Genomic DNA, 11,259 nt, shown 5'->3' with positions numbered 1-11,259 from the left:
TTTATTGTAGCAGTGACAAAGAGCCTACAAAGCATGTGTAATGACATAAATGTGAGCCAGAAAGAAAAGCTTGTTGGCTGAGACAAGAGCTCTCTGTATCTCTCTGGGCGAGACCCTGGTAAATACCATTAGACTGTCACAACACATCAGCCACAAAAACTCTGATCTGAACCACACCGGGACCTTTGTGTGTGTGTGTGTGTGTGTGTGTGTGTGCGTGTGTGTGTGTGTGCATTAGCTACTACCACTCATGCTTATGTGAATGCTTGTGTGTGTGAGAGCATTTCTTAATGTGTGTGTTGAGTATCTGCAGCTCTGTGGCAATCACACATGCTCAGATATTAACAGCTGGACAGAATATTAATAGGAGGAGCAGGACTACATAGTGAGTATTATTTACCTAAATAAAACTGTATCAGGCTCAGTGTTGAGCCTGAACATGTGGCCAGAGCAGGCCTGCTCTGGCCTACTTATAAACCCATGAAACCTGACCTCAGAGCCTGATTCTTTGCTCAGGCCTGAAAAAAGAAAAGAGCGCCAAAGGCTGACCCCACAGACTCCAACTCCCAGCATGCTCTGCCGTTCACACCTGAGTGTGAAATCTGGGGAGTCCCAAACTCATGCTTCTCATTGGCAGAGATGCAGGGGACCCCGCCGACACAGCCGTGCCATCTCTGTGTCTATAAATGCCAGCCACATATACTGGCCACCGCCTTTCCATTGTAACTGCACCAGAGATAGCCCGCTTTCTCTGCGACCACAGGATTCTGTGGTCGCAGTTTGAAGATTCTCCCCTCGCTCAATCGAACACAAGTTAACGGATCCGAAAAGAGAGATTCTGCTGACGCAGACCGGCGATCTCGTTTACCTATAGAAGGAAGAAGAGACTTCTTCAAGGAGACATGGACAACCTGACGTCCGCTACCCTCCGACCACGTCGACACCGCTGTGTTTTTCCCTCTTAAACTAGAGAAATAGCGCTCTCTATCCCCATGTGTGTGAGAGACACTTTCAGTCTGTCGCAAGACGAACGTGTAACATTATTTTTAAAAAAAATGGATCGCCCTATCACTTGCTTGGTGCATTATTTACCCCATTGGCACGTGTATTGATCACTTCTCATGTGCCATCTTTGCTGGTGACGACAAACCAGAAAACAATCAGACCTAGGAGCGCGGAGAAGTTGGTCAAGAAGCTTGTAGTCATGATAGAAAGAGATAAAAAACAAAACAAAATATGAAAAGCAAGGCACTTAGTGCAGCGGAGGCATTAGAATATTGTAAAATGTATGTCACTTTTAAATTCAACCAAAGCATCGCAATATTAGTGTTGCAATTTTCACAAACAATTTGAACAATACAATCAGTCTACATTTTTTTCCTTTCTGTTTGTCGTTGCCCCCCCCCCCATGAAAGATATTTCAGTGTCTGTCTACAGGACTAGCCTGTCGACTGGTTTGTACACCTGTCAAGCCCTGGAGCGAAATTGTCCTGGGTTCTGTGCAGGGGTGTGTGTGAGGGTCGTGACCTCGTCCGGGGCAGAAGGAACAGTCTCTGGGCTGACGACACTTCGGCCTAATGAAACCATATATGACACTCAGGTTCAGTTCCCTCATGTTTCTCAGAGACTACTCGGTTTGGATTACCTGCTTTACCCTGATTTACCCTGTGGAACCTCTGTTGGAATTTCAGTGTTTCCTTGTGCCCTTACTCCTGTGTTCCTTTTTTTTTGGTTCAGTAAAGCCCTTTCATTCCACCCTCCAGCATTTGAGTTTTGTCTGCGTTTGGGTCCAGCCTTAAATAAACCGTGACAATATGAACTGATCAAAAAATTGACCCAGCACCCTATGCCAGTTTCTTATCTTTTTTACAGTTGCCTCACGGTGAGTCAAAATTGTCCAGGCCCCTTTGCACTTTGCACATCACTGGCTTAGACTTTCCAAACCAAAGTGAGGACACTAGGACATGTTCTTTCCTATAGTAGGTGGTAATTCCCTGATAGTAAATGGAATTGACCACAAGGAATACCGAGATGACTCAAAGACAGGTACTCCATCACAATTCCAAAGTAAGGAGAGATCCCATTTTCCAATGGTGCCATTTTGAATGTAGCCTCTCATGATGTCCCCATCAAATATATCGTGAATTGTTTTGTCCCAAACCCAGGAACTTTGGTTTATAACTTTTTAAAAATTTTTCACCTGGTTCTCAAGTAAATTTCTCAGTTGAGCAGCTAGTGGTAGATAAATGAAGAAGGACCCATTCCTAAGAGTTACAGTGGTGTTGAAAGGCTTTTGGCATTATTGACACATACCGACTAAGTTGCTGTCCTTACAGATGTACTCATGGCAAGATTCACAGTAGAAGTGGATCTCAAAACTATTGTTGATGGACACAAATTATTTTTTGTCAATTTTTATCAAAAAGGAACTTTGTGGCAAGCAATGTAGCACGAAACAGGATATCTAGCATTGTCAGGAAATCTCATAGACTAAGTGGAGACCTTCTCCACTTAGTCTATGAAGCAGAATGAAGACCAACATCATCAAGATGGTATGGCCTTTTGTGACGCCACTCCCTGAATATATCGGCTCATCACCACCATTCAGATGGAAAGGTTCCTAAAATATAAAAACCATTTATTCAGTTCTCTACCTCACTTTGAGGGTGCTACAAAGACATTGCGGTTGCGGGGGAAGACAATGCAAGTGAAAACGTGTACATGTCTATACAGCAAAACTGCCCCCAGTAAGCATGCAGAGATTTTCCCTGGATGACAACATTGATCACAACTATATACAGTTTACAGTGCTTAATGAATCTTTATCTCCATCCCGAAGGGCAAAGAATATATATATACAGTTTACAGTGCTTAATACTGTATAAATTTTAGCATATTAATATTTTAGCATATTAATATCTATCCTTACTATTTATTATACACAACAGACCTAACATGTTTGAATATAAAGAACTTGTATGATCTAACCTAATTGTCCTAGCATCAGGACCAGAATTTCTGTCCAGTCCTCCCCAGTGATGGACCAGCACCTGCCTTTTCTTTTGCATCTGGCCTCATCAACCATCAACAACCACATTACAGTATCACCTTGGAGTACTATCCCTGCACAGAAGAGATATTGTCTATACTGTGATCTTTGCACTTCCTGCTCAGCAGGAGTTTCGTCAACACTTTTGTACATAGTTTTGTTCATTGTTTTATTTTTGAATATGATATTGTTTGGTTAGTGACCATCGGTTGTACACTACTTTTCACGATGCATTGTGGACTATGAGTCCACTATATAGGGTATAATAATTTTCACTATTCATTCGGACAGCAGTACAAAACGGCAAACTCCCCATATAGAGGACTATATAGGGAGTAGTGAGTGATTTTGGACACAGCCACGATAAAACTGTGCTTCCTAAAAGTAATTTTGATATCTTTTGTTCGGTTAGCACCTTTCATTTGATTAATTAAGATTACTTTGAGCATCATCAGAGATTGTTATTGAGCTAAAAATACAGTATTTCATTATTGGTAATAACCTTTCATTTTTGGAGCAAATGTAAACAACATTGTATGTTATCAAAAGATGGTAATATTTTATTTGTTTTCTCTTACTGTTAGCTCTCACGGTGTGTTCGAGGCGTGTTAACGGTGTACACAGTGAGTAAAGAGAACTACAGTACGAAGAAATGTTTAAAATTAAAATGACCATGTGAATATACAGCTGCAGCTCAAAAAAATTGAATATCGTGGAAAAGTAAAAGTAATTTAATTCAAAAAGTAAAAACTTTCATGTATTCTAAATTCATTACAAGTAGAGTGAAATATTTTAAGCCTTTTTTTGTTTTAATTTCGATGATAACAGCTTACAGCTCATGGAAATCAAAAATCTAGTAACTCAAAATATTAGAATATTTCCCACAATCAATCAAAAAAAGATTTACAATACAGAAATGTTCATGTTCTGAAATGCACTCAATACTTGGTTGGGGCTCCTATGTGGCGTGGCAGGAGGCATTCAGCCTGTGGCACTGCTGAGGTGTTATTGAAGCCCAGGTTGCTTTGATGGGGGCATTGATTGTCAGGTTGGGTGTTTTTCACCATAGATTCTCTACGGGGTTCAGGTCAGGCGAGTAGGCTGGCCAATCAAGCACAGTAATATCATGGTCAGCAAACCAGTTAATAACATTTCTTAAAATTATTGAAAGGAAATTATTATCCATGTTTTTGTAGATGACTGACCTGGGTCACTTTTGCAGGGAGCAGAATAGTGACACTCACATTATTTTCAAAGCATTTAAGTAAAATGCATAAATAAATGTATATAGTTGTATGTATATAGTTGAATGTATGTAATTGTGTTTTCTAACTCTGGGTTTATTAAAATATTCTGTATTGCACCTATGACAAATATGTCACATGTACCTGTAGACCTACCTGTGCATATGTTGCCTGAAACAAGGTAAAGGAGACATTATCTTATTATAAGGCAAAAATTGGTTTGGTGGCTGAAAATATTATTACCAAGTTTTTATTTTATCTATTATTTGAGGCAAACAAAATTTCAATCTAAAGGAAAAAGGTACCATCTCTTTCTGGCAAGCAGAAAAGTGCATTTTGTGTGTTGTATTAGCCTTTTAAAGGTATTTCAACAGGTGAATAAAACGATCGGTCATAAACGAGTTATATTTCTTTATTTTATATACAGCCTAACCCATCCGTACATCATGTTAATGACAGGCTCATTCCCCAGTATGAAAAGGATAGAAATACCAAACACACAAAAACATTGGGAACAATGTTTTTATACTGTTATTTACTGTATAATCATGTGTCCAGGCTAAATGTCATGTTCAAGCTTCACTAAGACATGCCTTTTTCTATTATCCCAGACATAAATGCTGTATGTCAGACAATCACTTTGCCACAACACCGGTCATTTCATTGAGTTTGAACCTTCCTAAGCAAAAAAGACTTTTCGACCGTAGCCTCTATTAAAAAAGGCTTACAAGCAGGCCTAATTTATGCACCGCTGCCGTAGTAACGTAAGTTCAAACGTGTGTCATCTAACGTTGTTATTCGACCACTGTACTTTTCTTCAACAGCCATGTCTGAGTCAGAAAATCGCTTAAACGAATCTCACATTCTGTTGTTATTGTCAGTAAATGGTTTCTAATTTCCTGGGTGATGCAAAAATACATTTTCCAGTGATTTTCTTAACTGCATATTACTCCAGTGCTGAAATTAATTAATGTCATACTCATTTTCAATTTTAAGACAATTTCTTCAGAAAATATTGATTCTCCAGTTCAGGGAAAGGGTTTCTATGACAGTGATTAAATTAATCTACACCCACTTGCCAATTTATTAATGACACCTACATAAAACAAATGCAGTATAATACAACAGGCTTCATAAGGATTTTAATGTTCATTTTTTGGATTGATTCTGTTTGAAAGAGGTGTTGATTTATTATAACGGTCATTTTGGAGACTCATTCATGGTGGAGTTGAACTGCACTGGGTTATACTGAAGATTGTTCCTAATATTTTGTCAACCTTAATTCATATAAATGACATGGACAAAATATTGGGTTCAAGGTAACCAACAGGTTTACACTATGATCAATGTAACTTTCTGAATATGTGACACTGTGACAGTGAGATGACTGCAGTTTCAGGTATTGCTCTTAGTTGTGTACAAAAGGAGAAACCAGGCTACTGACCACACCTGCTCTGATAATATAAACTACTGTAACCAAAATGATTGTTTCAATCAATGGGAGTCTCTATTTGGCTGGAAGTGAGCTAATTTTTTCGCTGTTTGGCTGCTGGTTACCTGTCCCCTACCGGGTAACACCTGTCACTTCTCTGGAGAAACACAAACACCTGAACCTCATTCTGAAAAAAAAAAAAATGTAAGGAAAGGCACCAAGAGCTTTGCACAGTATCTAACAATAATGAGATACAGTAAAAAATGATCTTTACTTTTCAGTTACATTCCCCACACATCTCTACTTGAAATCAAATGAGGCTTTCACAGACAATCCCCAGACAATATGCAGAACCATTTTAATTATTTTTTTACAATCCCTCCGCTGTTGCTGCCTTCTTCCTCTTCCTCTTCCTCCTCTTCTTCTTCCCTGGTGTGCTGTCAGTCTGTGTGGAGTCTGCAGCAGGTGTCTGTTTGTTCTCTGTCTCTGAAGCTTCAGGTCTCTTCTCAAAGGTGAGTGAACTGTGTGATGTTGCCTCAGGGTCACTGTGACAAAGCAGACAAGCGAAAGAAAACTGTCTAATTTCAGAGTGAAAAAGTTGATTGTCTGTATTAGAAGCTTCTGTTAAAGCTCGTACAATTCCAGTTACAGAAATAGATTTGTTTGTGCTCATTAACACTTGTGATATTTAAGTGAAAGTCATGATGATGTGACTGCAGAATTCCACAACAACTAAATTACAACTGTACTGAACACCAAAATCACAATCTCAGATAATTATTTTACTGAACATAAGATACCATAACCTCACTCATCCCTCCCTCCACTGGTCAGTGCCTTGTCACTTGAGTTACACTTTCTAGATCAAACGGGTTTTATTTTTATTATGGGGGTGTTTGCAGCTGCAGTGTTGCTAACTAAAATCATTGTCTCTAGAGACTTTTTATAAACAGACGGGGTATAAACCTGGTTCAGGTCTGGACCGTGTATGGATGCTAACCAGGGGCTCATGGCTACACGTCTTGTTACAGGCAATCTACCGAGCCACTCTGGTTTCCCGGCTGCTCAGGAACTGCAGGGAAGAGGAGGGGTGCTACTAATACACTGAGCCTCACCTCCATTACAGCAAATAAACTACTTTCATTACATGTTGGTACATGTAATGAAAGTAGTTTATTTGCTGTTTATTACTAAAGGAGGCAGAGGAATAACTAAACGTAAGACACACTGAGCGAGAGAGCAGGAGAGAGGGAGGGAGAGAGAAAAGTCATCGGTAACAAGGCTTCGTACTAACGACTATGACCAACTCTACATATCAAACAGAGGGAGTTAGACATAAAGACCTGCCTCTAATAAAAGTCTGTTACGTTCTCGAGTTGAAGTAAATAAAGACTAAACTATTGTTACTCCAGATGGAGGCTGTGTTCTGTGTGACAGACTAAATAAGAAAGATAGTCTGTCTCGGGCCCCGGTGGTTCACCTAGTGGAGCGTGTGCCATTTGGGCTTAGTCCAGCCTATGGCCCTTTGCTTCGTGTCATCCTTTCTCTTTCTCCCCTTAATTTTCCCATCTCTCTCTTTGACTGTAATAAAAGGCAAACGCCTGAAAAAATAACTAAAAATAGAGAAAAAAAATTAAAGATATTCTGTCTCGTCTAACTTTCTCTCTGAGTGATCATGTTACAGTAAATCCAGCTGAACTCACAGCTCAGTCTGTCTTTAATTTATGTGTTTGGTGATTTTGTCAGATGACGTCACAGTCATAAAATCAGGATTTGACCAGAGGCGGTCAAGACATGTACCAGGTTTAGACCTGGTCTTGTTATGTTTCATTTTGTAGTCTGTGTTTCTTCCATGTGTCATGTTAGATAGGATTTGTGTCTTTTTTGTAAATATTTGGATAAGTTTGTTATGTGTAGGTTGTTTTATGACATAATAAAACCAACACAGACCTACAAAACCCAAAAATCAACCTTTGCAGTGATGAAACATTCAAAATCTTTTACCATTTATGCCTAAATTTATTATGAGATGATGACTGAAACACAAGCACAAACACAATTTTTAGGGTATGGTGATACACTAAAACATAATTAATTGTATAATTAATAAAAAGTTAAATTTGAATGAACTCACCAAAATATGTAATGCAGATAATTTCTACTATATCTATAAATTAAATGAAATAATTGGATGTTCCTAAACACAAATCCTGAGCAAACAGGACTTTTAAATCTAGCATTTATTAGATTATTTAACCCTATAGCAATAACTATACATGACACCCCAGTATTTACCTTATCTGGACAGGTGGTCTCTGATTCATATTCCCAGCCCCACTGTGTTTCTCCAGCAAAGCCACGAAGAAGCCGTGTGAGCGGGTCTTGGAGGTGCTGGCACGCAGACACTGAGTGAGTGGTTCTAGGCCTCGTTCAGGCCACTTCGCCAGCAGAGGAACCAGCCTTGAGGAGAAAACATAAAACCATTCAAGTATTAGTTTCAACAATAATGATATTTAAAGCGATACCTGCACCTTTGGGACTGATAGATGATTCCATATTCCAAGCATTTACAACTACACAGTGAAAGTGACTAAACAAAATAGGCAATAAAAATAATTTGCATTTGCAACTCTGTTGACTTAAGTGTCTTTGTAGTCTGTACATGGGAAATAAACATACTGGCAGTGAGTGACTCTGGCTGGCAAGTATCAGAAATGTATTGAAAGGCCAAGGTCAGGGGATCGATCTTGGGATATTGTATTATTTTGAAACATAAAAAATTAGAACATAAAGTATTTTCACATCAACAACCAACATGTGGTGCTCCGACCCAAAAGTTTAGAAATCCTGCGTCTGTACAGTTACAAACTTACAAACAAACCCTAAGTGTTTTCTCTTCTTGGCAGAGGTCACTAAAATTTCATGTAATAATGAAATTATCTCTTGAAAACAGACCAAATTCAAATTGAAGGAAAGATGCAAATGCTCTATGTGACATGACTTGGACAACCAGTACAAAAGAAAAAGCTTGAAAGCAAATGCTCTAATGTTTGCAGATAAAAAAGCATGAATAACTTCAATTTGATCAAGTGCAAGTGGGCTGCTGCTACCTGAAGCCAGGGTTCTGCTGCAGGCAGGCCTTTACCACTTCCTCATTCTCCTGGCTATAGATGGAGCAGGTGGAGTAGACCAGACGCTTCAGGCAGGGAAACCTGAGGCCATGGTTCAGGCATCGCAGCTGGAAGGAGGCCAAAGAGGTCAGACGAGCCTGATCCTTCTCTTGGTCAGCAGAGCTGTTGTCCAGGAGGCACACCATACCTGGAGCCACAGATTATTGAAACTATATTTATTTCAATCCTAATGGGATTGCCTCTAGTACACTAGAATTCTGGGTTCTGGTTATGATATGGGTTTTTAAAGAATCCTGGTGCAGCATGTCTTGATTCTGACATGCAGATAAAGCAACACAGTTTACTATAAACAGAGACATTTAGACAGGTATTTGATCACAATCTGCTGTCTGCACATCTGCTTCTTTGACTTCAGTGATATAATTAGTTAGAGAGAAAATCAGTATCATGACGCTGATGAAGTAATAATGTTCAACATTTTGATAAAACCAAAAGAGAGCCAGCAACTGATGGTGTAACGTAATCAGTACAAAATCAGTCACAACACGAGAGACAAAGTTTTAACCATTTCTTAAAATAGTTGCAATAACAGCTCGCAAAAGAGAAGATATTATAATAGCATCTCGTCAGGCAGCTTGGGATGATACTGAGACTGAGCTCAACACATGTTGTCCATATGTGCCTGCAATTTGCCTTTTCCTCCCTATGTTCAGCACTTTCTGAGCAACAGAAGCTGCATTTCAATTTTTGCATGTACATTGATGCCTCCAACTTTTATCTGTTTGAGCCCTTTAACAGCTCTGATTTACCACTGGGTAAATGCAGCAATAACCAGATAGTGCTGCTCTGCTCCTGTGATGCAAATCTGTGCAAGCTAGACGGAGACCTGACTCTGACCCAGTTATCCCGGCCGGGAAGATTCAGGAAATGAAAACTATAGGATGCAGACAGTGGTTGTGACTATGAAACAATATACACATGTTCCATAGATAAAGAGGGATGTCAAAGACCTGAAAAGAAAGCAGGCATGTGATCAGAAACCTGTATCATACACATAGTGAACTGGTTACTGTACCTGATCCACTGCATGAGGGATCCAGCAGGATATACTCAACATCTTTATACTGTAGGCTATCAGGGTCCACTTTCAGGAAGTCCTGGTTGGCCAGCTGCTGACAGGTCACTCCAGCTCGGAGCAGGAGAGTAGACATGGTGGCCAAACGCTTGGCATCCAAATCAAAGGCAAACAGCTTGCCCTTGTTCTTCATTATAGCTGCGAGGTGGCTGGTTTTGTTGCCAGGGGCAGCGCAGGCATCAATGACATGGCTGCCAGGAGGGGGGTTGAGGAGATAGGCAGGGAGGCAGCTGGCTTTGTCTTGCAGAATGACGTGGCCAGCCTTGTACAGGAAGTGGTCATGGAAGTCAGTTTTAGGAGAAAAGACCAGCACCTCCGGCAAGTGCAGGTCCCTCACAAAGTCTTTCTCCTTTAGGGTCAAGTCCTCCAGCCTGGAGGCCTGTCCCTGGTAGGAGAAGCCGTCCCTCTTCAGGTAATCCACAGCATCCTCCACGGTGGTCTTCAGGGTGTTCACACGCACATACCTGGGCAGGTGGTCCACGGCGGACCGCTGGACTTCGGCCGGTAGCAGGTCTTCATTCCTGCTGACCTTCTGCTTTATCTTTATGCGGGCAAGCTCCGCCTGCAGCCTGGAGCGATGTTTCATCATTGTGGACTTCCAGGAGCCCCCGCACTTCAGCCCCTGGCCCATCACCAGGTCATACACCAGCACCATGGCCAGGTGCATCTTCAGCTTGGTGTGTTTGAGCAGCTTGGTGGACTCGATGAGCTCCCGCAGGACGGAGGAAAACTTCTGGGTCTCACAAACCAGAGCAAAGAGCTGCTTGATGTTCGCAAACTTACTGTCGTAAACCAGAGTTTTCAATGCGCCTTGCTTCCTCTCTGCTTTCTCCAGGATCTCTGCGGCTTTCACGTACAAAGCCATGGTGAAAACCAACCGGTAGCTAGCGAAGGACCCAGATTAGCTCGTACTTTTTGAACCGGTTACTGGTGTTTCACTGGTGAGGACGGGCCTGACTGGTCCTGCCGCAGCCTTCTCGTCCTCTCTCTGTCGCGGTGAACAGGGGACACGCAGCGGGTTTATTTTTCTCAATAATGTTTTAAAAGCTGCTCGTGGTCACTTTTTTTTACCATGCACATGGCAGAAAACGGGTCATCACACCGGAAGTACATGTTGGCGCACTGTTTTTGTCTGACGTAAGCGGCCTGTCCAGCCAATCACTGATGACAACAGAATGGTGACGACTTTCCCTAAAACACATATTATAGACGTTTACTTTACAGCAATGTTAGTCATTTTATGAAAATTCAAAAATGTTTAAATTCAT

The 11,259-nt window shown here is 40.8% G+C and overlaps 1 protein-coding gene across 1 annotated transcript; it reads right to left on the bottom strand.

The window, feature by feature from the left end:
* Window positions 1-4,689: 4,689 nt before the first annotated feature.
* nsun5 (NOP2/Sun RNA methyltransferase 5) lies at window positions 4,690-11,176 on the bottom strand. The gene is made up of 4 exons (XM_023427347.2): window positions 9,932-11,176; window positions 8,836-9,043; window positions 8,021-8,185; window positions 4,690-6,270 (listed from the first exon to the last, which is right to left on the bottom strand). Exons 1-4 carry the CDS (start codon window positions 10,854-10,856, stop codon window positions 6,096-6,098), a joined length of 1,473 nt encoding a protein of 490 aa, XP_023283115.1. The 5' UTR covers window positions 10,857-11,176; the 3' UTR covers window positions 4,690-6,095.
* Window positions 11,177-11,259: the final 83 nt, after the last annotated feature.

Source organism: Seriola lalandi, unplaced genomic scaffold (assembly GCF_002814215.2).
Source record: "Seriola lalandi dorsalis isolate HSWRI2012SDOR001 ecotype SW California unplaced genomic scaffold, Sedor1 jcf7180002054861, whole genome shotgun sequence".
NCBI classification, from domain to species: Eukaryota; Metazoa; Chordata; class Actinopteri; order Carangiformes; family Carangidae; genus Seriola; species Seriola lalandi.
The sequence above is the reverse complement of the archived record's forward strand: the minus strand, read 5'-3'. Positions and strand labels throughout refer to the sequence as shown.

Excerpts from the sequence above, each read along its gene's own strand:
- nsun5 (XM_023427347.2), bottom strand. The coding sequence starts at position 10,856 with ATGGCTTTGTACGTGAAAGCCGCAGAGATCCTGGAGAAAGCAGAGAGG. Across the intron at positions 9,044-9,931 it reads TCCCTCATGCAGTGGATCAG|GTATGGTGTGCCTCCTGGAC; the intron begins GTACAGTAACCA and ends CTGTGGCTCCAG. Across the intron at positions 6,271-8,020 it reads AGACCACCTGTCCAGATAAG|TGACCCTGAGGCAACATCAC; the intron begins GTAAATACTGGG and ends GCTTTGTCACAG.